Below are 27,288 nucleotides of genomic sequence, written 5' to 3' on the forward strand. Positions count from 1 at the left end.
TTCTCGAGCAAGTACAATGTTTGACACCTCCCCTCGTCCCCTACAAGTCCTAAACATGTGCGCAACACTGACTCTTGTTGTCCCAGTCATCATGGGCGATGCAAACAATGCCGGGACCGGCTACCTGCCGACGGCTGAGGAGCTCATCGCTGCCATCAAGGAGCTCAAGACGGCTAACCCTGAGTTCGGGATCAAGAAGGTATGGACCAACCTCAAGGAGGGGAAGGGATGGCAGGTGTCTGAGAAGCGAGTGAAGTCCGCGATGCAAGAGAATGGGCTGATTGAGAACTCCAACGCGGGCAACAACGAGAACAAGGGTGGCAACACAGAGCAGCAGGGCGGCGAGGGAAAGAAGAAAAAGGGCAAGGACGTGACCCCGAAGGAGCAGACGTGGCCGGTGCCGTCGGTCCCCATCATGGACCTCTTTCCCAACGGAAACTTTCCTGAAGGAGAGATCCAGGAGTACCAGGGGCTCAACGCCTACCGCAGCACGTCGGCAGAGCTCAAGGAGCAGGAGCGCCTTGAGAGCCACATCTACCAGGAGGCGAGGGAGGGAGCTGAAGTGCACAGGACCGCGCGCAAGTACCTCCAGTCCATCGCCAAGCCCGGAGAGCTGATGATTGACCTCTGCGAGAAGCTCGAGGACAAGGTCCGAGAGCTTATCAAGGACAAGTTCCCCGAGCGCGGCATCGCGTTCCCTACCGGATGCAGCATCAACCATGTTGCTGCGCACTGGACGCCCAACGGAGGAGACAAGACGGTGCTGCAGTACGACGACATCGTCAAGTTTGACTTCGGCACCCACGTCAACGGAAGAATCATCGACTGCGCCTTCACGCACTACTTCAACCCGCGCTACGACCCCCTCGCTCAGGCTGTGAAGGAGGCTACCAACACGGGAATCAAGGAGGCGGGTATCGACGTGAGGCTGTGCGACATCGGGGAGGCGATCCAGGAGGTCATGGAGTCGTACGAGGTCGAGATTGACGGCAAGGTCTACCCGGTCAAGGCAATCAGGAACCTCAACGGCCACTCCATCAACCCCTACCAGATCCATGCGGGCAAGAGCGTTCCCATCGTGAAGGGAGGCGAAGCCACCAAGATGGAGGAGGGTGAGTTCTACGCGATTGAGACATTCGGGTCTACTGGCAAGGGGGTCGTGCATGAGGATCTCGAGTGCAGGTAAAGCAGGAGGAAGGCGCCTCCCGTGCTGACGTTGCTTGCAGTCACTACATGAAGAACTTCGATGCCGGCCACATCCCTCTCAGGATGGCGAAGGCCAAGGAGCTCCTCGGGGTGATCGACCGCAACTTCGGCACTCTTGCCTTCTGCCGTCGCTACTTGGATCGCTTGGGATGCAAACAGGTAAAGAAGAAACGGTCTAACGAGCTTACGGGTCTGACTGTCCTCTCCTCCAGTACCTCCTGGGCCTCAAGAATCTCTGCGACGTTGGCTTGGTTCAGGCTTATCCTCCACTGGTTGACGTCAAGGGAAGCTACACAGCACAGGTACTCAATCAAGCCCTTTCTTGAACTTGCCTGATATCTGTTGTCAGTATGAGCACACCCTTGTTCTCCGTCCCACAAGGAAAGAAGTTCTTTCCCGCGGCGATGATTACTAAACATGTCCCTTTACCAACCCGATGCCGTCGTTGCATGGCCAATGCCTTCTATCTGAAATCCACGTATACTTTTGCCATTTTTTCCTTTCAATGAAGTTTGAAATGGAGGAATGGAGGACTCTACAACAAGAAGGACTCCTGCCTATCAAGCGAACTATCTCTTATTATCAAATCAACAATCTACTTCGAACGAGCATTAAACAACATCCATTGAGAAGTTTCGGATCCATCATCACCGACTCTCCGGTCAACCCTTCCCTGTGGTGTTTGCGACCATTTACAACGATGGGATCAAATCTGGTCGATAACCGCAGCAAGACACATCACCTACCAACAGCGAGGAACAAGCATAGTCAGGTTGTCTTGAACCCACAGAAACGAGAAGCGGGGTAAGGTGCGGAGGGCAGAAGCATGCTCGACCATAGACGAGGAGAAGCAAGGATGAAGAAGGATGGAGGAAGGAGTAGGCGAAGGAGCGGGAACAGGAGCGGGTCGGGCGGGAATAGCAGGAGCAGGAGGCGCAGGAGGAGCAGGAGCAGGATGAGCAGGATGAGCAGGAGCAGCAGGAGCAATAGAGGTTGAAACTCACCAACGCTACGTCCAGTCCTGGCGCCACCTCTATCATATACATCTTGTCCTCAGTCGGGATGTGCCTTGTCGACAACTTCCTGCTCTGCATGCACTTCATGTCAGACATCGACCCTGCTAAGACAAGATGCTGAGCTCACTGCTCGGGCTACTCGTCGTCCTCCCTCCTGCGAGCAATCCTCGATGTAGTACTCCTTGGCCTGTAGGCTGCCTCGGACCGCTAGAATGGGAGCGGGGAACGAGATTTCATCGGTCATGGAGGGGAAGGGCTCTGGCAGGATGTTCACGAGGAGGAGGCCCGAATCATCAGTCCTTCCTCTCCCTTCCTTCCTCGCAACTCGTGCGCGAACTCGGTCTGACACGAGAAGAAACCACTCGTCGGAGGATGGAGAACGCCTGAGGATATGCTGGGGAGGAGGGTTTCAGGGGCAAGAAACTATACAGGCTCCCACTTACCGCATGATCAAGGCCTCCAGGAAGCATCAGTTTCCCTGTATCTCCTCCAACCACGAGGAACAGACTTACACCATTGATATCCTTCACCATCTTCGGCTCCTTTCCCCTACCGATCCCTTCCTCCCACATGCAAAACATCGGCGCGTCATTGATGAAGTGAACTCTGGTGTCCTGCAAGGCTGTGATCCTTCTGAGAGGCATGCGTACTTCGATGTCGTCTCCTTCCTCCCCCCTCCTCTCCCTCTCTCGGCCACAGCACGCGCTGCTTCCTCCCTGCCCCATCACGCCATCGTACGCCTCGATCCGAAATGGCCTGCGGACACTTCAAGGGGACTGAGCACGGGGTAGGGGTTGTCGAATACTAGGGTGGGGTCCACTCTGAAGTGGGTTATCAATATAAAATGGACTGGATAAATACGGGTAGGGTGGTCCAAATTCATGTTCAACCATTGAATAAAGGGGTGGTGTCAACAGCACCATATGCTAGGAGGGGGTGGGGGTAGGTGGGAGGAATCCGTGACCAGTGTAGATGGGGATCCAGAGGCAGCGGCCACAGTACAATGCAGGCTACGAAGAGGGGAGGGAGAAAGATTCTTGTAAGCGCGCTGGTGGCGATGGCGATGTGCCGAAGCTTCGCCGGCGCCATCCATACAACTCCCGCCGGCTTCATGGCGCCTCCAGCGTTGAGAGCGATCGGAGCCGAGGGGAAGCATGTAGTTTGCCACCTGAAGAAGAAGGATCCAGGGCCGGGTACAGGAGAGGTGCTGGAGAGCCAGGCGGACCTGCTGACTAGGAGGAGGCTTCTGAGTGCTGCTGCTGGAATCTTGATCCTCCCTGTCCTCGACATGTTCTTCGGTGCCAAGGCAGCGCATGCGGCTGCAGGCACAGCCAAGGGGGAGCGGGGCCCTCCTGCGGACCTTGGCGAGGTCCTCAAGAAGGCAGCGACTAGGGCCATAGGAGGAGGAAGGTCGGGAGCAGCAGCAGGCGTCTTGCAAGTCCTGTCGCTCATGTGGCTGAGGACGACGATGAACTACCAGTACAGGTATGGAGGGAGCATGTCCGAGGTCATGGCGAAACTGTACAAAGAGGGAGGGGTAGGAAGGTTCTACCGGGGGGTAGGATTCGCGCTGCTCCAGCAGCCCCTCTCTCGCTTCGGAGACACAGCAGCGAACGCAGGCATGGTGGTCCTCCTCGAGAGCTTCGACAGCACACGGGAACTTCCTCCCTTCGTCAAGACTGTCTGCGCAAGCGCTGCAGCTGCCCTGTGGAGGATATGGTTGATGCCTATCGACTCGTTCAAGACGAACATGCAGGTGTGTGGGTGGCGATGAGCAAAGTCAGGAGGAGGAGGAGGAGGAGGAGGAGGAGGAGATTGAAAGGATGGAGCAATCCAGCAGCAGTAGCAGCATCTGCAGATGACATCACATACAGGTGGAGGAGGAAGGTTTCCAGAAGCTCCTTGCCAAGATCAGAGCTCGTGGTGTTGGAGTTCTCTTTGAAGGAAGTGCAGCAACGCTCGGAAGGTACGGAAGGAGCAGTACAGGAGGCAGGGGTAGCTGACAGGATAAGCGAGAGTAAGAGAGGCAGCAAGGAAGTGGGCTCCAGGGTGTTGCAGCAAGGACAGATGCTGGAGAGGAAGGAGAGTCGAATGACGGGAGAGTAGAGGAAGCAAAAGTCTTACTCTCGTCCTTGCAGCTCGTTCGTCGGTCACTATCCTTGGTTTGCCACCTTCAACACGCTACAGTCCATGATCCCCCAGGCTGGTGAGTGGAGGAAACAGGGGATGAGGGCAGCGGCTGACGTTTGTAAAGATAACAACCTGGCTGTCAAGCTCTTGAGGAACGCTTGGATCGGACTCTGTGCGTCAGGTGAGCTTGCTCCTCTGCTGGGCAGGTTCCCTTGACAAGCCGTTGGCAGCGGTTTCGGACTGCTGCTCTAACTCTCTCCGTGTCATCAAGACGACCAAGCAAACGTCACCGCAGCGAATCTCCTACGTCGAGGCTGTTCAGGTTCGGAGGAAGCGGGAGAGAAGAGGGGGCTGTTGGGACGAGGATGACGACGAGACGAAGGAGGAGGAGCTGGGATGGTGGTTGTGGTAGACGAGGAGGAGGAAGCTGTTCAGAAGTGCTGACTCGATTCTCTCAGAATGTGATGCAGGTGGATGGTATCAAGGGGCTCCTTGGCCGCGGCCTCGGCACTCGTCTTGTTACCAACGGCCTCCAGGTACGGAACATGCCGGCATCTTGACAGTGACTGGGGGAGAGCAGGGGATGCTGTTCTCTGTGGTCTGGCGCTTGTTCGACGAGTACTGGAAGTGAGCAACTCCGGCCTCCTCGCCCCTCCCCCTCCTCCTCCATCCCTCCCACTGTTGAGAGATTCTTGAGACTTTTCGTTGAGAAGAAGTGATGTTATTCATACTGTACATGTCATGACGTTTTGGACTCGGCGAGCGGGCGGATTCCTGCGGGGTCCTCGTCAGTGTCCTTCCTAAAAGTGTCCGACTGAGAAGAGAACGCACGGGAGCTATCCGCTGCGAGCCAGACGTCGTAGCGGATGGACCATCCTTTGAAGTGCACGAGCACCCGCTGAAAGGCGACTGTCAGCTCCGAGGAGATGAGATGGGGTGTGGAGGGGGAATAGCGCGCAGGATAGCAGATGAAGGCAAGGGGGGAGGAGAAGGAAGAGAGGGAGCGGGAAGGAGGAGTGAATAGGAGGAGGAGCAAGAGGGAGGAGGACCTGCGTCCTGAGGCTGTTATCTATGCTCTTGATTTCTGCCTGGTAGAAGGCTCCACGATCTTCACATTCGACGTTCTGCCCAACGAAGAAGCGACTCTTGGAAGTCTGCGCAATGGATCACAAGGGGGATGAACAAAGTGGAGGAGAGGATGGAGGGAAGGGAAGGGAAGAACGAAGGCTAGAAGAAACTGAGAATGAAAGGAAGGAGAGAAAGGAAGGATGAAGCACTGAGCTCCAGGAGGAATTCCTGACCTTGTGCTCGAACCGGCTGAGGTAGATCTCATCCCTGGTATCCTTGTCGGTGATCCCAGGGATCGAGCTCCTCCTCGACCCGCTGTCTCCTACGCTCTCCGCGTCCACCTCCCTCTTTCGCGCCTTCTTGCCTGAGCTCTGCGTTTCCTTGACAGCCTCCTCGGCCTCTCGCCCTGCCCCTTCTCCTTTGCTTCTGATCTTGGTGTTCTTGATGTGTGTGAACTTGTATCCCCTCCTCTTCTTCTTCCCGCGCGCTGAAGGAGGTTGTGCCTCGCGACTCTTGCTCTCCTCTCCTCCTGCCTTCCCATCGCTTCCCGCCGTTTTTGCAAGCTTGTAAGGACGCACGTGATCGCTCGATCCGCTCGACCGCGCGATCGCTAGCTTCGCGTCCTCCTCTCGCTTCTTCGTCTCCTCCGCATCCCGGCGAATTGGCGGCCTTCCCCTCTTCCGCTTCAGCGGCTCCTTCCGCAGGATGATCGGATCCTTGTGCCTTCCCTTGCTCCTGATCGCCACCACCTACACACAGATCAACCTCACACTATGTATGCAGGAGGGATTTAAGTAGGAGGGGGGGGAGGGGGTGGGGGGCGTTACCTGCGGCATGGCCGAGCACAAGTGGCACATGTAGTTGTAGTCCGTGTCGTAGCAGATGTCACGAGCCTCGATCGCCTCATCGAAGCACACGAGCGGGTCCTCCCGCATGCAGCAAGTGTGCTGCCAGCTACAGCACCACTCGCAGAAGCACCACTTGCAATCCCACAGCATCTCCTCAGGTGGGTGGTTCTCCCGGCCACACCGGCACACCACCGGGCACGCGAACTCCCAGTCGTACTTGTTGCACTTGCCGTCGGCGCATCTGCTGTTGCACTTGTGCGAGGCAGCCTGACCGGTCCAGTGTTAGGAGAGAGGAGGGGTGGAAGGCGGGTTGAGGCAGGATGTCAAGCAACAGCCAGAGAAAGGGGGAGAGAACGAGAGGCATGCAGGTTGAGGTAGAGGCGCGGAGGAGAGAGGAGGAGGGAGGGGAGCGAAGAGGAAGTGAGGGGAGGGGAGGGGAGGGGAGGAAAGAAGGAACTTACAGCATCGGCTGCGTCATTCAGATTTCTCCTCTGACGTGCTGTCAGCTCACGGACAGAGTCTTCCGTCTCCTCCGAAACGTGATGGCTCGCCCTCTTCATCGCCTTCCACAGCTTCGATTCTTCCCTCCACTCCTTGCTGCCTCCCCGCTGTATCTCGTCCTTGGGCGAGGCTCCGTTGGTCGACCTGAAAACCTGCCTAACACTTCCACTGCTGCCGCCAAGGCGGTGCAGCAACGCATCAGCCACGTCCAAGATTCTTCCTCGCACAGTCGCTGGCGCCGGATGCGCCTTCTTCAGGCTCTCCGACTTGATGAGGAGCTGCCGTACCAGTCTGTGGATCATCATCATCGTGGAGAACTTGCCGTGACGCATGTCGTTGAACTGCAGGTGGAGGTCGTTGAGCAGCGTGCATAGGTGCGCGCACTCGTTCAGGGTGAACTCGTGCTTATCCTCGTCCACGTTCACCAGGGGGTCTTCCTCGAGGGTCTCCTCCCGATGCTTGCTGCTCGACTTACTCTTCCCACTCCCGGCCTTGTCCTTGGAGTACTGTACCATGAAGATCGACCCCATCTCACTGTTCCGCTGCATGTACTTGTTCATCGCCTCAACTGCCCGCTGGTGCCTTTCATGGCTCTGGATGGTCAGCTCTCGGCTTATCCTCCTCCCCTCCGAGCGCGAAGGCCCGCTATCAGCAGGGGGAGTCACTTCAGCTCTCGCCCTCTTGCTCGTTTCTGGTCTGCTCGGAGTGGCTGATGACGTCAGTTTCGCATCTCCTCCCGACAAGGCGGCTTCCAGCGCTCGAAGCATCAGCCCTCCTGGGAACTGCGGGACGTGCCGCAACGACATGTCAGGCCCGAAAAGCGACCGGGGAAGACTCCTATCCTGCTCCCCATCCTCGTCCCGACGGGCGTTGCTGTCCCAGTCCGTGATGATCCCCTCCTGCTTAGCAACGTTCAGGAGCTTCGCATACCACGAGTCGAGCTGTGCAGGAGTGGGGCAATGTTGATGCAGCGGCCGCATGTGGAAGATGTAATCGTGATGCAGATCGTTGGGCGGCATGCTCCATATAAAAAGGGCTTCGAACCCTCGCTTCTTCACAGCATCCAGGTATCCAAGTAGAACTCTGCGGACAACCTCCTTCCTCTCTCGGGTGCACTCTTCAGGGTCTGAGCAGGTGCTACTGCTGCAGACATCCCTCCCCCGCAGGCAGCACGAGGCCTTGTGGTAAAGCTGGACGGAGTCGATGTAGGAGATGTAAGCCTTGTTCTTGTTCGGCTCGGGAGCGTCTGATCCAAACTCTGCCACCACCAGTCCCAGAAATGCTACATCGGTTTCGTCCTCACACTCAACGAAGCACATGATGTTCTTCAGCAGGTATGGGAAGTTCTGTTTGCCGAAACGTGCAGTGAAGCCTGGCGTGCTCTCCTGCATTCTCTTCACGTTGCTGACCGTCCTGATGATCACAGGGCAGCTCTTCTCCAAGCCCTTGAACACCTTCTTCGCCACATAGCTCTGCATGTGCTGCGACAGGGGGCTCTCTTTCATGTCCCTTGCCCTCAGGTTCAGGTACAGGCAGTTCAGCTGTGGTTTCGCTAGCGAGTTCCACTTGTCTTGACAGTCTCTGTGGATGCATCGAGGAGGAATGTCTCCATACATCTCCCGATTGTATCGAACGCAACGGTCGTGGTACTTCCTGCCGCAGAAGGGGCATTCGCACATAGATTCCACATCTTGCTCCACCACTTTGGAAGTGAACTCCGTTGCAAGTATGACCTTCGATTTCGCCTCGTCCGGGGGGGCAGCAACCTTGGCTCCCTCTGTCTCTTCCTTGGGAGGAGTGTACATTCCATCACGTTGAACCACCTGGACGAGAAGGAGTCACATAAAACAGCAACCCTGCCTAGACGTCCTCAAGGGGCTTCTAACCTGGAAGCAATAGATGCACATGTTGACGATTGACACGGGGTGACCAGGCTCGTGCTCGGGTGGATCGCAATGTTGCCAGAAGGGCCACCCTTGCTTGATAATACCCTCACACCTGTTTGTCAAGAAGTGACTTTGGGTTCTGATTGAGAGGTCAAGTGGTCTACAACCTGCTACATATGAGTGCGATGGTCTTGGCGTTTCCAAGTTTCTTGGCAGGGTTGAAGCACATAGCACAAGGATCTTTCCACTCATCCTCGTTGCTGTCTACCTTGGTATTCCGCGTTGAGATCCGTTCAGTGGAGGCGACAACCTTGGTTTCCGCTGCAGACTTACTCTGAGAGCACCGTCAGGCATAAACATGCAACAAGCGCCGGAAGAGCGTCTGCACCTCATCATCGCTGCTCCAAGTCGGAGATAACCTATCGGTCTGACGACGAATTCTCTTTCCACTCCCAACAAGTACCTGAAAGAAGCTGTGAGTCGATATAAGGCATTCAGAGGGTGAAGATACCTCCTTCATGGGGTCACTGCCGGGCAAATATCGCTTTACACTTCGCCGAGATCGTTTCCTTTCACGAGGAGGCTTCTTAGGAGAAAAGGATGGCCTCTTCTTGGCACGTTTCGGTCCAGAATTCTCGTATTCGCCTTCGCTCTCGTCATCCACTTCCCCACTACTTTCTTCCTCTTGGTCCTCATCACTTGAATCGTCATCCTCATCATCGTCGTCCTGATCATCATCCTCGTCCTCGTCCTCGTCCTCGTCCTCGTCCCCATTGTCCTCCTCCTCCTCTTCCTCCTCTTCATTCCTGCTGCAAGATTCCTCACTGCTATTTTGCTCTTCCTCGTGCTCGCTCTCATCCTCGCCATTGTCCTCTTCTTCATCCCTTGAGCGACTTCGGAGTTTCGCGCTCCGAGCAGGTCGCTTAGACTTTCTTTGTTTCCCGTTTTCACAAGGCAAGCGAGAATATGCCTCTCTCACTTTCTCTTGCTCTCCCTCAATCTCAATGAATCGACGCATGGACTTTACAAACGCAGCAGGATACCATCCTTCCTGAAGTTCTTGCAAATCAGATGGTGTTCATAAAAGAAGGGAGTTCAAACCTCTCCTGTATCCAAGCGAAGCAATACCCATCCCTTAACCTCTTCGACAAGCATGGTACAGCTCACTCCCGACTGATCCGACTATTACGCAAATAAAGCACAAGTTTCAGGAGCTTACTTCAAGTGAAAGAATATCTTCATCTTCATCAAGATACTTCTTGATGGTCTGACAACAAAGTCATTGCCATCATGCTTGATTTCATCAGCCAGACATGTTCAAATTTACCTTTATCCGGCTTACTTGCGTCACGGTAACAGGAAACCATGACTTCTTTGGAAGTGTGATGTTTTTGTAAACCTGAAGTCGAAACATTATTGGGAGAACATAACGATTGACTTTTAGACTGAATACTTTAGATCTCGGCAAAAAACCTTGGTGACCTTCAAGAAAACCACCTTTTGGTTCAATATCCTTTGAACAGTACCACTCTTTGCCTCTGATTTCGTACCTAGAAATTTGCATAAGACTGATAGTCGGTAAAGCGGTCAAAGACTCACTCGTTCCCTATCGTCAGAGAGTCAATACTTGTCCTTGATGAGTCTATTTCGATCAAGCGAAAGCCTTTGACATCTCTCCACTCATTGTCCACAATAATGCAGAAACCGTTGCATTTCCACTGCAACGACGGGCTTTCAGAATTCTGCCCATCCTGCTCGCCAAAATGGAGTGATTAGACACAAGAGCGATCGTACATCATCATGTGCTTGCCACCTTGGATTTCGTCGAGGAGCTTCTCTTGGTAAAGGTCGCTCCTTCCCAACAGAAAACCTCCACTTCCGAAGACCGTGTCTTCCCCTTGGAACGCATGGGTCGCTTGATATCCTCTTGCCCAGATTCATCACCGCTAGAGGCATCCTCTGATACATCCTCTGAGGCAACATACTCGCTGTCTGCCTCGCTCTGACTCTCTTCACTACCACTCTGTTCTGACGACCCAGAACTGACCTCCTCTTCACTTGAATCTCTCTGCGAACGCCTCGAGGCTGGCCTCCTCGGCACACTCGATCTCTTCCTCGATCCTCGAGCCATGTGTCCTATCTCCGAACAAGGATTCACTCAGGACCTCGTTGCACCTACATCTTCCAACCTGCCTCCCCCATCACGCCAAATTGAAAAATGCGGCAAGATGACGCTCACCTGCGAGATCTGGCAGCCCAGGCACTCGACATTTTGGATGCTCTTACCAGAGGCTCGAATCTAACGTAACCTATTCGTCGGGTGACAGAAAAAACCTCCTCATGGTCAATCAAGCAGCCTGCCCAGGCATGTCATCATGTTAGAATCAGGCCGCTCTGAATTCTATCTGTCGAATGGATGAACATGTTGATATCCACTACACATATTTAGGAGCCATAAGCCTGAACAGTGGAGTACACATCCTCAAAAGCTTCATCATCTCCATTGGCTATCGAGCACCTTGCACAAGTCGCCGCTGAGCCCTTAGGAACAACAATCCACCCGATGGTGCGGAACTTCACATCACATCTAGACCAACAACAAGCAGCATATCTCGCCCAGCATTCACTCTCATCTCAATCCCTTCCTTCATATTTGCCATTCTTCACTCATTCACGCAACCCGCCATCGCAGCTCACTCCCGCCCCGCCCCCTGTGCCTCTGCCGCATCAAAAATCCCATCTAGGAAGGACCATTCCTGCACCACCCCTACCTTATTCACCCCTACCCCCATTAACATGTTTCAAAACCAGGTGTGATCAGCGCTCGAGTTTGTTGTTTGACTACCCCCCACCCCACGGAAAATTCGAAATCGACACTATCACCTTTGTCCCACCCCGACCACCCCACCTCATGAAACCTCATTCTAGATACCCCCGTCTCAAGGAAATTTGGGTACCTACCCTTTTATCTATGGAAGGGTTACCCGTACCGGTACATGGAATATCCAAGATGGAATTGTTGAGATGCGAGCAGTAAAAGGTATGTATCTCATACCATACCCCATTTTACTTATTACTATATCTATGATATTTTCTAAGTGTACGGTATGATAGAATCAACAATTATCCTACTGCAAGTGTACCCCACCGTCGATGGTAAGTACCCGCCCTCGCACTTCACACCCAACTCAAAATACTACCCTACCCCTCAAATCCATGGATAAAATATACCCTACCAGGTTCTCAAAACAATTTCAGTGCGGGGTCCTTGTGGCTGAGAGAAGCACTACCCCACCCAATTTTATAATCATTTGATATTCATATTCCAAATTTTGATTTCAAATTTCAAACTTCAAAATGAAGAAAGTAATATTTGGTTGGAAATTCAATTGTCAACCAGGAACGGGTCAGAGAGTGCTAACGAGAGAGCATGCACAAGCTTTTGGGGTCAAGGAGAAGGGCGGAAAGCGGCAGAGGCGATGGAGCTATGCATACATGCCAATGGAGTGATAAGACAAGTCACAAAACAGGCAGAGCAGAGTAGAAAAAGGGAAAGGGCCTGACACAGCAAGGCAGGGCAGAGCAGAACAAAGAAGGGCAGGGCATGTTTGGCATGGAGGGGCAGGTCACGGTAGGGCAGGTGGGAGTGTAGGCTAGAGACTGGTTTACAAAGAACTCATTCAATCATGAAAAATGAACAGAGTGCAGACGGTCTGAATGGCCTATTTGATCAGGATCCTGCCTTGGCTATGTCATAACGTTTGGCACCGCCAGGTTTATTTCGGAGAGGAGATATGATTATTCCTATTCGATGCTTTACGTGTAACAAGGTGAGGCTTGTTTGCGTCAAGCTTGGGTTATGATTGTGTAATTCCCTTGACAAAACAGACCATTGGGCACATGTGGCGAAGATACCTCGAAATCCTGGAAAACTACGATAAGGAAGATGGAGCCGAGGTGCATTTCAGATCACTCCGCGACTTCTCGAATGACTGTCGAACTCCAGGTGAAAGCTTTCGAGGAGTTGGGGCTGAAGCGATACTGTTGTCGAAGTAAGTTGCATGTCCCATCTTTCATCCGCTGAGTTGACAAGAAACATAACCTAATTTTTGATTGATTTTCTGTTTGCTCTGCTTATCAGTGCACATGAATTCTTCATTGATTTGGAATTTTTAGGAATGTTGCTTACACATGTTGACTTGATCGAAAAGCTCATGGTTTACAACCGTAAGTTACTGCTCGCATGTTTTCTGTAGCTAAAAACATTCGCACAGCTCTTGAAAGCACAAACCTCGTGGAATGAGACTTGGCGGTCTATAGAAATCTAAATCTTATATTTACCTGTTAACCTGACTGATGAAACAATATGTATGAAATTGAACTGAGAAAGGCAAAACGCAATTCCTGATTGAAAAAGCTTTTTAGACTCAAACAGTGGTTTGGCATGGTGCACAGTATCGTTTTATGCAGGAGAAGTCTCAGTATTTAATGTTTGGTCTCTAATTACAAATTCATTACATTGCAGCGCTATATATGTGCGGACTCCACGGAACTGATTTTTCAAGCTGAAGCACTCAAGACTATACAGCGCTTAAGATAACGTCCGATATACTCAGATGTGATCGTTTGACGACACAAATCTCAATATCATGTTGATGACTTGATTCATGCAACGGTGTATGGCTCGGAATAATTTCAGGAGGTTCAGGGCTGAAACTTACGATGACATCGCTGTGTTTCTTGGAGGATGTTCCCTTCGCTTTTCTCCGCTTTGCGCGTTTTGTGAGCATCATGGGAGGAGATCTGATAGGTAGGCATAGGTAGAGCACTGAACGCCTTCCTGACGAGCGCTTTAGCATCTCAAAGTTCATGGCAGTATTCCTGCTGTTGTGAAACTCTACAGACTCATCGTTGCTCCAATCAATCAATTCCATTTTGAATGGGTCTTTCGCATCCTTGCTTCCGCGTGTGTCGTATCTTTTCACTGAGTCAAACGCATGGATGCCCGGGTTGCAAGGTCTGGTGAATGAGGTGCCCGCGAGGAGATCTGGCTTGCTGCTATGGCTGCCACATGAGGGTCTTGGAGACACTTCGCAACTACACATCCTCGAGGAACAACTTTCAGAGGCTTTCGATGACGATGATGCTACGAGAAGTTCTGATACTCCGAATAAAGTTGAGGAGGGGTCTTTGACCTCCAGGGTGTTCTTGCCAACGTTCTGCCTAGAGGCTAGGGTATGTGATAACAAAGAAGTATCAGGCGTTGAAGCATGCGAAAGCATGGACGATGACGAGGATTGGTCTATGCACGTTAGAGAGAGATTGGATGAGGACAAGGAGGAAGATGAAGAGAGCAAGGAGGAAGGGGAGGAGGAGATCGTAGAGAAGCGTGTTCCCATTCCTGGGACTACGAAATGAGACTATCGCACCGTAAAGAGTGTTGTGGTCGAAAAGAACGGGGTGGGATTGGAATTGCTGTACAGAAGGGCATCAAAGTAGGGGTGGGGTATACGATGTAACCCAACCTTATTCCGGATTTCCAATGGCATTACACGGGGTAGTAGTGAGGTCACATGGGTGGTGATGAGATAGGCTTGTAGAACATGTTCGGCAAAGGGTGGGGTGGTATCCAAGCCGAGTCTGAACTTCCGGCGAAGTTCAGTCACACTGGCGGCGGCCCAACCGTTAGTTCAGTTTCTCGGAGCCGGCGGCGGCGGCCCTGGCCGCGCCGGGAGTCCCGCCTGTGACGGTGGCGGCCGGGCGCCGCTAGCCTGAGGCAAGCAGGGTCACCCGGTCTCACTCGGACTGCCGCAGTGACTCCGAGTCAGCGCTACGTACTACCGTAAGCTCCCGGCGCCGGCGATTCCCGGCGCCCCCGGGCGGCCCGGCCGGGTTCCCGGAAGTTCACCGTGAGAGGCGCGGCGCCCGGGCCGGGGGAACTCCGACTCGGATCATCGGATACTGAACTTGGAGTACGCCATTCAACTTGTGACTGATCAGAAAAACTTGCCGCGCTCACCAACTTGCGGCTGATGGAGAACAAACCGTGCCTTGAAAGCAACAGCCGGGCAGTCACAGCGGACGGTCGGCGCCCGGCCGTGACTCAGGCCCGCCCACCGCGGCGCCGGTCACCGGCGGACCGTCAGACTGACGGGAGTCACGTTCCGGGAAGAATGCAGACTCCGCGGCGCGCCGGGCGCCGCAGTGAGGGCTATATTGTTTACATGCTGATGGATCAATGGCGATCCGATGAGGTTGTACCGGGCCGTCACCGCCCGCCCGGCCACCGTGTAACTAGTAACCGTCCGAGGGGCCAGCCTACTCCGAGTCCCGGAGCCTCGGAGTCCGGCGCCGCCGCCGCCGCCGGGCCGGGGCCGATCTGAGCCCCGGGCCCTGACTCTCAGAGTCTGACTCGGAGCTACTCAGTCCTCGACTCAGGCTCCTGATTGTCCTCGTACGGCTACAGATTTTTTAACTTAACTTTGAGTAAAGAGACTGTGGCTTGCTACTACGGAAATAACGGCCTATGCTCCGAGTGCCAAGGAGTTACAAGGCTACGGTGCTGGTAAGACCTGCGGCGTAGGTTCCTAGAGAGTACCCCACGTACTCCACTGAACGCCTTTGTAAAACGGAAAATAAAAGAAAACAAAAGTAAAGGTGGGGTATCCCACCAATTTTTGTAGGGGTGTCATAGGTGTACCTAAGACCTCCTAACCTCTGAAAACTCAACTTCGATGCTATTTTCACCTTACGTACCTGGCCCACGAGACCCTACCCCACAGTCCCCGGAAGTTCCCACCCTACCCTCGAAAGTGCTACTTCACCGTCGCAGTCAAACACACCACTGGCTAGGCTTCCTAGTACCACCCCCCTATGCAAAGGATTTGTAGGCTGGTGGGTCGCTAGAAATCAGGGGTCCTTATCAAATGTTAACTTTGATGTTGGACCCCACCACTACTACCCCCACCCCCTTCCCTTCTACCCCGCCTTCCAATAATATTTCGGAACTTTCGGCCTTGTTCCCCACGCAGCGTCCCACGGCCGTCACAAGCCACGAGCCGGCGGGAAATGCAGGCAACCATGACGACAGCCATGCGCGACAAGAGGAGAGAGTGGCTCATGAAGCAGGCTTCTTCTGCTTCCAACTTCTCTTCTCTTGGTTCCGTCGCCTCATCCGACTCAGGATCTCAGAATGGCTCCAGCCGAAACCTGCGCGTGAATATCTCGCAAGTCAACGAGGAGCTGGGTTACCGTGACAACCGGATCCGTGCCTTAACGAATCGGCTTGTTTCTAGTAGAAGCATGTCTGACATGCATGCTATTGCTGCCATTGACATCGATGCCTCATCGCAGTGGAGTCAGCTGCAGGAGAAAGGGCTCGACAAACGCGAACAGGAAGACATTGAGACCGTCCCTCCTGCACTGACACAAAGCTCTGAAGTAATTGTTTCAAATGCTTTGGCCCGACGAGGCTCCATGAACGACTTGTCGACAGCAAGCTACAAGCGTATCAACCTGAAAAGCGAATCCAGTGAGCAATCAAGCACTAAGACGAGAAGGAAGTCGGAAATAAATCGATACCTGATCAAGACGTACGCTCGTCTCGGTCAGCCAAAGGAGTCTGAAGAGTCCAGGCCAATACATTACTTTGTTCCGGAACTCGAGCAGACAAGCACACGAGAGCCTGAGAAGTTTGAGCTGAACATTGGATCGGGGTTGTCAAATCTCTGGGACGACTGCAAGAAAATGAGCGACTCCTACTTGGGGGGGGCGATGAAGAATCTTCAACAAACTTTCGTTCATTGATTTTAGCTTACTTGTTGACTTTTGATTTTGTAGTGCCCTGTAAGGTTTGGATCTCGATTGTAATATATGATACTGTGTTGATAAGATGTAGCCATGGTCTGGCCCTCTCTTCTACATATCTCAACCACAACTAATTGTCAACGAGATCACGGGAGTGAATGATTGTGGTTTGGAAACAACCCTGGACTACAACGGTCCGACCAAGTCTGGTCTCCATCTCGGTTGACTAGTCCGACAGTGGCGTTTGATGTTGGTGCCTTTGATTTCTCGAAACCCTATGATCCTGGCTCACGATTTGTAGCATCAGGTCCAAGCGAATCGTGAGGACCTGCCAGATGATTCCAACAAGATAGGGCAGGATTACAAGTACGTCCCCGCTGGAGGTTTCATGGACAACCGAGGAGAAGGCATACATGGAAGTGCTCTCTCCCTTGGCTACGTAACGGTCGAGAACACGATGAAAACAGACAAAGAGGGGGTCAGACAATCTGAGAGGTGGTGGGATGTTCCTAAATTTTGGTAACAAGAGTCAAATGCTAATCATCGATATTTATTCTCCTAGTACATGCGAAAACGTGTAGAAGTGAAGCAACAGAAACATCCAGATCAAAACATTCCTAAGCTTAAATTTACTATTTGACAAGTACAGCTTTGTTGACATGTGACATGCCAAATGGAGAAAACGTTTTGTCACTAGCAAAGGAGATGAATTTGCACGTTTCTCAGGACAACAGAGAGAACTCTTTTCAAGAATAACACAATAGCTTATAAAAGGGTACAATTAATCCGCAACTGGAATCTGCATCATTTCCTTTCAGAGTCCGCGGACTGGCGGACAAGGGAGCGAGTGGCCTAGTGGACTGTCAGTAAGCAGAATCTTGGAGGAGCAGCCTTCAGCTGTACAGCTACCTGCGCCAATCTTGGATTCATCAAGCTCGACGGGGGCGGGTTGCAACCAATCGAGCTAGGTTTCTTTCCAGCAACTGCATGAGCCGCTGCTCGGTCGCAGTAGGTTTCCCTGGAGCGCGGCTGCCATCGAGTTGAACTTCGCGTACAGCGGCAAGGCGACTCACCCATAACGCAGCCTGACGAGTTGCAAGATCATGGAGTAGTTGGAGTCCAGCATCTTATCCACCTCCTCCGGGTCCAACGGGGCCTTCAGGAAGTTTAGATTAGGAGAACAGTGAAAACAAACGTACAGAATTTGAACTGGATGCGCTCATTTCCTCCTTGCTTGTTGGAGGATCCCTGCGCCTCCGTCAAACAGATCGTCTTCAAGACGTTCCTCCCCCCCCTCTCCCTTCTCCTCCCTCCTCCCTTCTCCCTCCTCCTCCGCCTTACTTCTCATCAACGGATTGGTCCTTCTCATCCTCAGCCTCCCAGAGCTCAATGTCCACCTCGCTCTCCGAAGATCCTGCATGGGCCAGTCATGCTGTCGAGCATCACGAGCTCGATGGTTCAAGTTGCTGCGCGATGGCGGTCCTCCAATAGTAGGGAGCCACAGGGCCTCTCTCTCATACACCATCTCATCTTCGTCGATCATACGGCATGCACATCACTTACTCCTCTCCTCTCCTCTCCTCTCTCCTCTCCTCCCTCCCTCCCCTCCTCTCCTCTCCTCTCCTCCCTTCCCCTCTCCTCGCCTCTCCCCTCACCTTCATCAGCCATCGCCCTTCGGCCTGCTGCTCGTAACGGGATCTGAAACGGCTCCGTGGTTTGTTTTTAACGGCTGCGCAACGGAAAACCCAGATGACGGATGGCGGGAAAGAGGGCAGAGCCGGAAGGACGAACGGAGAGAGGAGGAGCAGGAGCATGAAGAGAAGCGTGATCGGAATCAGGAGTGAGATCAGGAGCGAGAGCAGCAGCAGCAGCAGCAGCAGCAGCAGCAGCAGCAGCATCAACAGGAGGAAGAGGATAGGGATTGGCATTGAATATTTTTTGAGATGGGCTGTCCGTGCCATGAAAGTCGTTTGGGTGGTCGAGCGTGGAAACGAGAGCAGAGACACAGTTTTGTGAAGATTCGGTCCAACAAACCGGCAAGATTGCGTGCTCTACAGTGTGCAAGACAAGGAGCTTTGACATGGCACTTGCCGTCGTTCAAATATGTAGCACACTATGTTCATTAGTTAGCTGGAACAGACCCGGAGGAGCATTCGCGCTCGAGCGCCTCCCCGTCCTACGATCTCCTGACATGCATGGGCAGATGTCATTCAGATCCCAGACTGTGGAGCAGCAGAACCTCTGCCATCAGTTCTCGGAGATCACGCAAGCAAGGTGAGTTCCAACTGAGAGGCCTCACCTTGACCAGTACTGCAGTCCTGAAGTTGCAGCGAGCATCCTGAGGAAGTGCAAATGGAACATCCGACAGGTTTGCTCTGCCATGGCAGCGACAGGACACCATGGTTGATTGTCCTCAGGCAATCGAGGTGTACTGGGAGAGCGCCGACTTCTGCTCTCCCGCTGTTGACAGCTCGGCCATCGAAGCGCTGTTTGACAAGTACAAGGGTGAGGAGCTTGACCCTGCGGTGCACAACATGATGTCGGCTGGCAGACTCGGACGACAACGCCATAGGCGTTGACGGTCTGATCAACTTCTGCAACGACCTGGAGATTCCTCCCGACGACCTGCGGATGCTTTACTTCTGTTACAACCTCAAGGTCAAGCTTGCGCACGACTCCTTCCCCGCCATGCTCAATCGCAACTGTGCATTGTGCAGGCCAAGAGCGCGGTAAGATGGACCAACGCGGAGTTCGTGCAAGGGTTGTCTCGGCTGGGTGTAGACTCCATAGAGAAGATAAGAGACAGGTTAACTCTCCCCTACGTTGATCCTCCTTTCTCACCATCTCTCTCTCTATCCTCCTTTGTCTCTCCGTCATCTCCCTCCGTCCTCTTTCTCAACATCTCCTTTCTTGCCATCTCTCTTCATCCACTGTCTCTCTATCGTCTCGGTTGATCTTCTTCATCCTCTCCATCCTCCTTGCTTGTCTCTGTTGTGACCTGAGGCCATCACGGCAGCCTCAAGCACATGCGGTCTGAGCTTTCAAGTCCCAGCAAATTCAAAGATTTCTACGCGTACGCCTTCGACATCTCTCGGTACCGTCGTGTTGTTTCAGCGTCACTCGACGTGTGAATGGGACATGGCAGACAAGATGGGCAGAAGGTTCTTGACCTACAAACAGCCATACAGCTTTGGAGGATGTTGTTAGAGGGACGATTCGATCATCTGGACCTATGGTGTGAATACCTCGAGAAAGTGTACAACAAGGCGATTACCAAAGACACCTGGCAACTCACCCTTGAGTTCTCGTAAGAGATGGGCATGTTGCTGTGATCATGGTGATACATCTGCAGGCAAACTGTGAATGAGGACTTCTCAAACATCGACCTGGAAAACAGCGCGTGGCCAGTGGTGATTGACGAGGTGAAATTGCAATGTCTTGCTCTTAGTGTCAGAGAAGCTGAACTGCCTCGCAGTTTGTTGAGTATTGCAGAGCCAAGGTGCCCTCGTAAGGTCGTGTCATCAGATGTTTGCATGCTGAACGATCGGATGAGTTTGCGGCGGGGTGAGGAGGAGGTGCCGTAGAGGGAGGGGAGATTCGACATGTACATCAAGGGGGAGGTACAAGCAAGGAGAGTGATTGAGCGATCTCAGCTACTGTAAGGATGGACCATTGTAGGCTTGCCTATCAAGGTTTTGATGAACTCAATCAAACGTTGCCATGACAACGATAGGGAATGGATGATATATTTAAAAGAAGAAGAGTGAAGAGTGGTTGTCAATTTGTTGTGCTCTGCCCAAACACCGCAGATTTCTGAGTGGCCGCAACAACAACGCACAGACTTTCTTTAATTTTGCATGCATAACGACAAGTGTGACTTGATAATCTACACAAAGAGGAGGGGGCCAACAAGTTACTGGGGTAACAGAAGAACGGAATACCATCAGCGTAGCTCTCTGATCCATCGCATCTCAAGATTTGCCAGCCGAGAGCTCTCGCCGAGCCTGTGGGACCGAGTGAACGACAGGGAATGGCTGGAGGAGGGAGGAGGAAGAGGAGTAAGAGATGCACGATCAAGGGGGAGGAAGAGCAGGATAAAGCCATAGAGAAATGTGAGAGGGCAAGAAAGCTGAGGCAAAGGTGAGGGGAGGAGAGCGGTTGGAGGGAGGAAGGGGGAGGGAGTGAACGAGGAGAGGAAGGAATCGACGGATGGGAAAGGAAAGCGAGGGATGGGAAAGGGGGCGAGAGGGCGGAGGAGGAGAAGAAAGAGGAGGAGGCGAAATTTCTAAAGGCTGATTGAGTGGTTGGGACGTGCAACCCGGTTGCGCTTATCAAGAGTCCTCCTGTTGAGTTTGAGCGATTCAAGGGAGACTATGCAGTCCCTGAGCAGCTGTCAGTTTATCAAAAGCCCCCCTCCTCCTCGTCCTTCCCTCCCTCTCTGCTCCCTCCCTTCCTCCCTCCTCCACTTCCTCCGTCCTCCTCCTTGCCCTGCCCTGCCCTGCCCTGCCCTGCCCTGCCCTGCCCTGCCCTGCCCTGCCCTGCCCTGGCTCACTTCCCCTCTCCTCCTTGACTCCTTCACTGCATGTTGACCTGCAGTAGGTGAGGAGAAATCTCATCGTCTCCAACCGAGTTCGACGAGGGTTTTTCACGAGCATGAGCTGTGAGGCTCGTTAGGATTCGGTGAGAGGGGAAGAGGTGTGACAGGCAGAACAAACAAGAGGAGATGTCAAGACGGACTACATGGGAGAAGAGAAGGAAAAGGGAGGAAGGCGAGAAGGCGGCAGACAGCCAGGGGAGGAAAGTAGAAAATGAAGGGAGGGAGGGAGGGAGGGAGGGAGGGAGGGAGGGAGGGAGGGAGCGAGCGAGGGAGCGAGGGAGGGAGCGAGGGAGGGAGCGAGCGAGGGAGCGAGGGAGGGAGCGAGGGAGGGAGAGGGAGGGAGGTATGCCTGGATTGATCCGCTCTTTTGCACAGTAGCACTGAAGCATAGCTTGAGTTCTCCTTTCTCCACAAAGAAATTGAAATTGATCGCCCCCGTCAACTGCTCCAGGTTCTCACCTTTCGTCTCCTCCTCCTCCTCCTCCTCTCCTCCTTCACCTGCTTGCTGTATTTCTCCACCTTGTTCTCCTCCTTCAACCTCTCCAGCACCTTCGCCATCCGGTCAACGTCAAACCCGTAGCTGGGGTCCATGACCTGCCATCAGTCTTACTTCTCAACCCTAGCCCCTTTCCCATCCGCTCTGCCTCCCTTTCTCCTCCCCTTCCCCTTCCCCTCCCCTCGCTGCTTCAGATTTCCCAGGTCGAGCGAGCACCCTGACCGTCACCTACCGCGTTGTCGGTGGAGGAGAAGACGGGGTTTGGAGAGAGCTGGAGGTCTTCGATCTTTCGGCCCTGCTGCTCGAAGAGGCATCGGAAGAGGGGGAAGAGATCCTCGTTGCTCGACAGCTGCCCGGAGTACTGGGCCTTGTGCCTCTTCTCAGGGTCCTTGTTGTTGAAGCCGAAGAGGCGGATCGATGCCTTTTGCGACTTCTTGTTCTGCTCGAGCATTTCCATGCCGATCGTGACGACGCCTCCAAAGAAGAGCCTCCCCTCCTCTGAGGGCCAGGATCAGCACCAAAAGCGGTGGAGCTGGAGGGGATAGTAGAGCAAAGTATGGGAGAAGCGATGAGGGAGAAGGAGGCGGGGGGGGGGTGGAGGAGAGGAGGGAGATGGAGAGAGGGGAGTGATGTCTGGAGAGGACACGGAAAGGAAGGAAGAGCAGCTGGGAGGTCTTACTGCTCTGTGCAGTTGTGATCTCATTGATCTTGAAGCTGCACCTCTTGTTGATATACAACATCAACCCCTTCTCCTGTTAGCTGTGTCAACGACGGTTGGAACGAGCCAATAGACAAAAAGGGACACACGATATGCTCGCTGAGCTCCTTGATAGTGACTGCCTGGCTGTTCTGAATTCTGAAGGATAACTGCAACAACATCGATCAGGAGAGCCAGCAGTTCATGTAGGACAGGAAGCGGAGCAAAAACATCCAAAGCAAGATCTGGAGTGGAACAAACCTTGACATTGGAAGTGGAGCTTGAGAGGGGGTTGAACAAGACATCGAAACCTTCCTTCCGGTACATGTCCCGAACGATCGCTTCGTCCGAGTCCAAACTCTAGAGCACGGCATCGTCAGGTGGATGCTCTTCGCAGAGTTTGACTCACGTCATCCTCCCAGTCGTTTTGAGGCGCAATGATGCCGTCAGCCTGCCCAACGTCGTTGAGCGTTCTGAAACAGACTTGGATACAGGATCCTTACTTTACGCTTCTTTGAACTAGGCGTTTCCTTTGTCATTTCATTTTGTTTTCTCTTGTTGTCTGCGGACTCACGTCAACTCTTGCCTGCTATCGGTGACGTTCAACTTACTTTGCGTTGCAGCGGGACAGGGAGAAGATTGCGCGGTAACGTTGCGTTGATCAACACTGCAAGTTATCTTAGCAGGTTGAAAATTACTGTGATGTGGGGGGGGGGGGGAGAGGGAGGGAGGGAGGGAGGGAGCGAAGGAGCAAGGTGTACTTCTGTTCTTCCAATGTGCCCTCCGCGTTCTCTTCTTCACTTCGACTTCTGTGAGACAAGTTTTCACACATCTCGACCAGGCCTGTCTTCTCGCTCACCCTTCCTCAGTCTTGCTCGATGACAGGTTGCTCTCCTGACTCGCAGATTTGAAGCTCGTGAGTACATCAGCAGCTTTCTCTGCAGCTTCTTCTGAAGTTGGGCACAGGAAAGAGTCAGTGCGAAATAGTCAAGGCCGATGAGGTATCAGGTTGAAATGAGGAGGAAAGACTGATAGCACTGGATAGAAAGATGCTACAAGACAAGAACCAAGAAGCTTACCTTCCTCAGGACGTTGAAATTGACTCTCTTGTTCATCTTCACGATCTGACGTCTCATGTTCCCTTCTGCCCTTGCTGTCGCGGAGATTGGGCCCATCCTGCCTTTCGGACAGTCCTCCGATCATCCGTTCTGCCGTAGCATGCACATCGGACAGAGAATAACTTTCTTGCGAATAGTTTTCTTGCGAGCTGATCTGAAATGGTTCAATCTCAAAATGGTTCTGACTCGAAAAAGAATCCGATGGCATATCTGTTATCTTTCCATCGAATACATCTGCAAAATCTTGCGAAGAACTCATCCTTCCTGACTCCTGCGACATGTTGGGCTGAGCCCGTCGCTCGATTTCCTGACTAGCAGCTCGAGCGCCCGGTTGTCAGGTGCGAGACATGTCCTTTCTCTCAACCCATTCGCGGGATACCACCCACAGCTAGCCGTTCATGCACACGGGAGCGACGAAGCTGAGGGTTTCATCTGCAAAGATGTCAAGAGCGTTGAATGCAGGAAACCTTGACAGGTATTCCCAACTCCATCGATCATCAGGCGCGGTGAAAGTGACATGTTACTACCCTCCGTTTATTGACCTCCCTTGTCCTGTTGGAGGCTGGAACCTCATCCTGGTCACCTCACTCTAGCGTGTCTCCCTCTTGTCTGCTCCATATCGGCCCTCACCTCGCGGCATTAACTCTCTCTACCCCTCAATATTTGAGTCTCGATCCCATTGATACGTTCTCACTTTCCCTCTACGCATCTCGCAGCTCAACCAGTCTTCCTATGTTTCTTTGTTACTATTCATCTTCGCTCGTTCTCTTCCTCTTTCTCGCCCACCCCATCGCCCCTTGATCCCACACGCGTCAACTCCTCCATTTCCCACCTGCATCCCTCAACTTATCGTTTTTTCCAGCATCGCATGCCACAGTGCACCTGAAGTCCCTTGTCTCTCATTTCATCTGCAGCTTGTCCTCTCTCTGCCTCCTCCTCCCCTCCCGCTCCCTTCCTCCTCCCCTCCCGCTCCCCTCCTCCTCCCCTCCCGCTCCGCACCATCCCTGCTCCTTCTCATCTCTTCCCTCTCCTTCATCTACGTTCTAGACGCGACATTCAGCCGTACCCCACCCCCTTCGCTACCTGACAATGATCGTAATATGACCGGTACCATTTGCTCCTCTGAAGACCCTCAGGAGCTCTTAGGTTTGGTGGGGTACTGAGACCGTTACAAACGGTTATTTGGAAAATGCTCTGGGCAATGACAAATGCTGTCGGAGCAGGGGCCGGGGCGGGAGTAGGAGGAGGAGGAGGAGGAGCAGGAGCAGCAGCAGGAGCAGGAGGAGCAGGAGCAGGAGCAGGAGCAGCGTCCAGAGGACCAGCAGGAGGAGCATGTATAGAGGCGAACTTGATGGGGTTCCACCATTCGAGGTTGATCCGTGTGGGAGGAGCTCAATTCAGTCCCTCCTGCCAAGTGAGGGCGGGGAGAGAAGATTTGATGCGTCCAACCTGCGGAGGTTGGAACGATGGAAGAAACTGCGAGATGTTGGGGTGGAGGCGAAAGATCCTAGGGAATGTACAGAGCGGATCGCGTGCGGGGGCGTCGGGACAAAGGCAAGGGGACTGGAGATGGAAAACACTGTCCCGAAAGTGTAGCTCCTTTGTGCACTCCTCCTCAAAAATCCTCAGAAACCTGATCGTCCTCCTCCTTCTGATAGTTGGAACCTGGTTTCAATCCCCCAAGGTTGCGAGTGCGAAGGAGGGAGTGGGGGTGCAGGCGGAGCAAGCGGAGCAGGAGCGCGTTGTAAACCCAAACTCCAGGGCATGGAAAGAAGAGTTCAAAGGGTCCGAGCTCCCGCTATGGGCTCAGTTTGCTCGCAGGGACGTGACTCTTGCGAACATGGAGGACAAGGAAATGTTCATGACGGAGTGCAAGGCAGTCGTGCAGAGTCCTGTAGAGTACGTGTACGTGATGACGTTTGGGTCTCTCGAAGAGCAGGAGAGGTTCCTCCTGCGGCACTCCGGGGTAGAGCAGCCCGCCATGGTGCCATCGCAAGGGGGGGCAGTTGAAGCTGCCAAGGAGGGAGAGGGAGGACTTGTGGAGATGTCCCCCGGCTTCATCTTCAGGACGGCCGTGCTCGTCCTCTCTGTGCTGTGTATCTCTGCGCTGAACATGCCGATACAATCGCCCACCATCCGGCTGTTTGATAAGGCGTCTAGGAAGAAGGAGGAGTCAGTGAGGAAGAAATTTGGTCGAGTCGTGGCAAGGGGCGCAAACTCGAGTGCGGCCTTGCTGTCTACCAAGATCCCCGGGAAACAGGACGCGTCGAGCTACGACTTTGTTGTTATAGGTGAGCTTGTGGAGGAGGGAGGGAGGGAGGGAGGGAGGGAGGGGGAGAGAGAGGAGGGAGACGAGGAGGCGTGTATTGAAGAAAGGGGAAGGAGGAAGAGGAAGGAAAGGAGAAGGGGAGTATAGGAGGGAGGGGAAGGAAAGAGGGAGTCATCGGAGGGGGCCTGTGTTGTCTCTTGACAAGGAGGGATGCAGGAGGTGGAGCAGCAGGGCTGATGGCTGCAGGGCTCGGGACTTCGCTCGGGGCCAAGACTGTGTTGATTGAGGCGGATGAGATAGGAGGAGACTGTACGAACCAGGTTAAGGGAGGGAGGGGATGGTGGTGAGGGCGGCAGGAAGGGGATAGCGGGCAGGTCGAAGAGGTGATTAGGGAAAGGGAGTCGGGTGAGGTTGGGAGAAGGAGAAGGAGAAGGAGAAGAAGAGAACGGGGAGGAGAGAGGAGAGGAGAGAAGAGGGGAGGGGTGGGGAGGGTGGTGGTGGTTGTGGTAGTTGTGGAGGAGGAGGAGGAGCTGATGCTGCATTCAGGGCTGTGTGCCCAGCAAAGCGTTGCTGCATGCAGGCAACGAGATGTCGCTACGAATGTGATGCGCCTTGACGACTTGAAGTTGTTGGCATGATGAGATGACGCAGGCCATCTTGGAGGAGCAATCTTTCAGATTCACTACAAGGTCCGCCATCTTCAAGCTTTGAACCCTCCTCTCCTACCTCTTCCTCCTCCTCCTCCTCCACCACCACCACCACCTCCTCCTCCTCCTCCTCTACTTCTCTCTCTCCCCTCCCCTCTTTCTTCCTCTCCCTCCATCTTCCAATTTCTCTCTTGTCCTCACGCGTGCTCCCCCCTGTCTCATGCTAACGATGACTTCAGATGGCGTAAGGGCTTCACTTACCCGAGTCTCAGTAACGCTTGTCAAAGGCTGACGCACCTGGCGCCGCCTCCCTGTACCCAGTCAAGAGGTTTCCTCTGCCCTCTACATCCTCTGCTGAGTCAGCAGCAGCCACATCCAGTCGGTCGTTGCCAGGGTGAAATCGCACGAGTCGGCAGAGGCGATTCAGAAAGGTGGAGCAACCAACGTGCTGATGGTGGTGGTGGACCTGTATGGTTGACGTGCTTGTGCTGTCCCGTCTCTGTCTTGTCCGTCCCTCTCGCTATCTATGTGATGGTTCGCCCAGCGGGGATCTCGTTTATCCACGGACAAGCGTCTTTCAAGGGTCAGAACAAGATCCTTGTGAGAAGATCTGACGGGAATTCTTCCGAGGTGTGCCATCTGCTCTTCTCAACACCTTGACAACATCTCCGTCATTTCCGTTGCATCTCCACACTCCTGTCATGAATCTTTTCTTGAATCTTCCTCCATCCTCCTCTCTTGTCGATCACTCAGATTCACTCTCCCAACAGATCGTGGGGAAGAAAATTCTGATTTGCACGGGGGCGGAGCCGAAAGTCCCAGCGATCAAGGGGATCAGGAACGTGAACTTTTGGACCTACCGAGATGTAAAACTTGTTGCTGCATGGGGAAGGAACTGAAATGATTCTCCTCTCCTCCAGCTTTTCAAGCGCTTCCCCTCTGACCGCCCTGCTCACCTCGTCATCATCGGTAAGAGCTGACGAGAGTCGGCCGGGGCCTGGGA

General features: G+C 53.5%; 10 protein-coding genes across 10 annotated transcripts in view; 6 read left to right on the forward strand and 4 right to left on the reverse strand.

The window, feature by feature from the left end:
• Nucleotides 1–262: 262 nt before the first annotated feature.
• GUITHDRAFT_75382 (hypothetical protein) lies at nucleotides 263–1,621 on the forward strand (the record flags this gene model as incomplete). The annotated part of the gene is made up of 4 exons (XM_005827473.1): nucleotides 263–1,182; nucleotides 1,227–1,365; nucleotides 1,419–1,508; nucleotides 1,556–1,621. The coding sequence occupies 4 exons, from the start codon at nucleotides 263–265 to the stop codon at nucleotides 1,619–1,621; spliced, it is 1,215 nt and encodes a 404-aa protein (XP_005827530.1).
• A 291-nt stretch (nucleotides 1,622–1,912) lies between these two features.
• Nucleotides 1,913–2,866, reverse strand: GUITHDRAFT_113337 (hypothetical protein; the record flags this gene model as incomplete). Its single annotated transcript, XM_005827474.1, has 4 exons — nucleotides 1,913–1,948; nucleotides 2,211–2,294; nucleotides 2,350–2,616; nucleotides 2,666–2,866. 4 exons carry the CDS (start codon nucleotides 2,864–2,866, stop codon nucleotides 1,913–1,915), a joined length of 588 nt encoding a protein of 195 aa, XP_005827531.1.
• Nucleotides 2,867–3,510: 644 nt separating this feature from the next.
• GUITHDRAFT_158297 (hypothetical protein) lies at nucleotides 3,511–4,983 on the forward strand (the record flags this gene model as incomplete). Its single annotated transcript, XM_005827475.1, has 7 exons — nucleotides 3,511–3,978; nucleotides 4,097–4,188; nucleotides 4,361–4,428; nucleotides 4,477–4,533; nucleotides 4,583–4,674; nucleotides 4,811–4,888; nucleotides 4,933–4,983. The coding sequence occupies 7 exons, from the start codon at nucleotides 3,511–3,513 to the stop codon at nucleotides 4,981–4,983; spliced, it is 906 nt and encodes a 301-aa protein (XP_005827532.1).
• Nucleotides 4,984–5,091: 108 nt separating this feature from the next.
• Nucleotides 5,092–10,926, reverse strand: GUITHDRAFT_142658 (hypothetical protein; the record flags this gene model as incomplete). Its single annotated transcript, XM_005827476.1, has 17 exons — nucleotides 5,092–5,250; nucleotides 5,402–5,506; nucleotides 5,654–6,169; nucleotides 6,248–6,374; nucleotides 6,450–6,535; nucleotides 6,730–8,592; nucleotides 8,656–8,767; nucleotides 8,823–8,989; nucleotides 9,044–9,118; nucleotides 9,635–9,706; nucleotides 9,757–9,837; nucleotides 9,875–9,922; nucleotides 9,983–10,054; nucleotides 10,129–10,205; nucleotides 10,469–10,581; nucleotides 10,714–10,791; nucleotides 10,895–10,926. 17 exons carry the CDS (start codon nucleotides 10,924–10,926, stop codon nucleotides 5,092–5,094), a joined length of 3,783 nt encoding a protein of 1,260 aa, XP_005827533.1.
• Nucleotides 10,927–12,449: 1,523 nt separating this feature from the next.
• On the forward strand, nucleotides 12,450–12,911 carry GUITHDRAFT_75411 (hypothetical protein; the record flags this gene model as incomplete). Its single annotated transcript, XM_005827477.1, has 4 exons — nucleotides 12,450–12,485; nucleotides 12,544–12,612; nucleotides 12,677–12,707; nucleotides 12,832–12,911. 4 exons carry the CDS (start codon nucleotides 12,450–12,452, stop codon nucleotides 12,909–12,911), a joined length of 216 nt encoding a protein of 71 aa, XP_005827534.1.
• Nucleotides 12,912–15,723: 2,812 nt separating this feature from the next.
• Nucleotides 15,724–16,461, forward strand: GUITHDRAFT_113341 (hypothetical protein; the record flags this gene model as incomplete). Its single annotated transcript, XM_005827478.1, has 1 exon — nucleotides 15,724–16,461. One exon carries the CDS (start codon nucleotides 15,724–15,726, stop codon nucleotides 16,459–16,461), a length of 738 nt encoding a protein of 245 aa, XP_005827535.1.
• Nucleotides 16,462–17,162: 701 nt separating this feature from the next.
• Nucleotides 17,163–18,157, reverse strand: GUITHDRAFT_154094 (hypothetical protein). The gene is made up of 6 exons (XM_005827479.1): nucleotides 18,117–18,157; nucleotides 17,803–17,875; nucleotides 17,661–17,709; nucleotides 17,535–17,617; nucleotides 17,371–17,425; nucleotides 17,163–17,313 (listed from the first exon to the last, which is right to left on the reverse strand). The coding sequence occupies exons 1-6, from the start codon at nucleotides 18,127–18,129 to the stop codon at nucleotides 17,266–17,268; spliced, it is 321 nt and encodes a 106-aa protein (XP_005827536.1). The 5' UTR covers nucleotides 18,130–18,157; the 3' UTR covers nucleotides 17,163–17,265.
• A 507-nt stretch (nucleotides 18,158–18,664) lies between these two features.
• GUITHDRAFT_113343 (hypothetical protein) lies at nucleotides 18,665–19,972 on the forward strand (the record flags this gene model as incomplete). Its single annotated transcript, XM_005827480.1, has 9 exons — nucleotides 18,665–18,735; nucleotides 18,778–18,829; nucleotides 18,879–18,966; nucleotides 19,013–19,119; nucleotides 19,179–19,222; nucleotides 19,478–19,555; nucleotides 19,607–19,768; nucleotides 19,814–19,883; nucleotides 19,937–19,972. 9 exons carry the CDS (start codon nucleotides 18,665–18,667, stop codon nucleotides 19,970–19,972), a joined length of 708 nt encoding a protein of 235 aa, XP_005827537.1.
• Nucleotides 19,973–20,746: 774 nt separating this feature from the next.
• GUITHDRAFT_164630 (hypothetical protein) lies at nucleotides 20,747–23,803 on the reverse strand (the record flags this gene model as incomplete). The annotated part of the gene is made up of 11 exons (XM_005827481.1): nucleotides 23,331–23,803; nucleotides 23,111–23,201; nucleotides 22,863–22,918; nucleotides 22,661–22,702; nucleotides 22,513–22,611; nucleotides 22,362–22,421; nucleotides 22,234–22,306; nucleotides 21,787–22,052; nucleotides 21,557–21,652; nucleotides 21,052–21,119; nucleotides 20,747–20,843 (listed from the first exon to the last, which is right to left on the reverse strand). Exons 1-11 carry the CDS (start codon nucleotides 23,424–23,426, stop codon nucleotides 20,747–20,749), a joined length of 1,044 nt encoding a protein of 347 aa, XP_005827538.1. The 5' UTR covers nucleotides 23,427–23,803.
• A 755-nt stretch (nucleotides 23,804–24,558) lies between these two features.
• Nucleotides 24,559–27,288, forward strand: part of GUITHDRAFT_142663 (hypothetical protein) — a gene marked incomplete at both ends in the record, with an annotated part of 3,958 nt that continues 1,228 nt past the window's right edge. Inside the window, 6 exons of the mRNA XM_005827482.1 lie at nucleotides 24,559–25,660; nucleotides 25,855–25,958; nucleotides 26,290–26,327; nucleotides 26,655–26,716; nucleotides 26,830–26,915; nucleotides 27,056–27,151. Of these exons, the coding sequence (XP_005827539.1) occupies nucleotides 24,559–25,660; nucleotides 25,855–25,958; nucleotides 26,290–26,327; nucleotides 26,655–26,716; nucleotides 26,830–26,915; nucleotides 27,056–27,151 (1,488 nt within the window). The remainder of the gene's footprint in view (nucleotides 25,661–25,854; nucleotides 25,959–26,289; nucleotides 26,328–26,654; nucleotides 26,717–26,829; nucleotides 26,916–27,055; nucleotides 27,152–27,288) is intronic.

The sequence above is a fragment of the Guillardia theta genome, assembly GCF_000315625.1.
Source record: "Guillardia theta CCMP2712 unplaced genomic scaffold GUITHscaffold_66, whole genome shotgun sequence".
Classification (NCBI taxonomy): Eukaryota; class Cryptophyceae; order Pyrenomonadales; family Geminigeraceae; genus Guillardia; species Guillardia theta.

Bases quoted from the DNA above. Each gene is read 5' to 3' on its own strand.
- GUITHDRAFT_154094 (XM_005827479.1), bottom strand. The intron at 17,710-17,802 runs GTAAGGCGGAGG...ACGGAGGCGCAG, and splicing joins GACCAATCCGTTGATGAGAA to GGATCCTCCAACAAGCAAGG. The intron at 17,618-17,660 runs GTACGTTTGTTT...AACTTCCTGAAG, and splicing joins GCGCATCCAGTTCAAATTCT to GCCCCGTTGGACCCGGAGGA.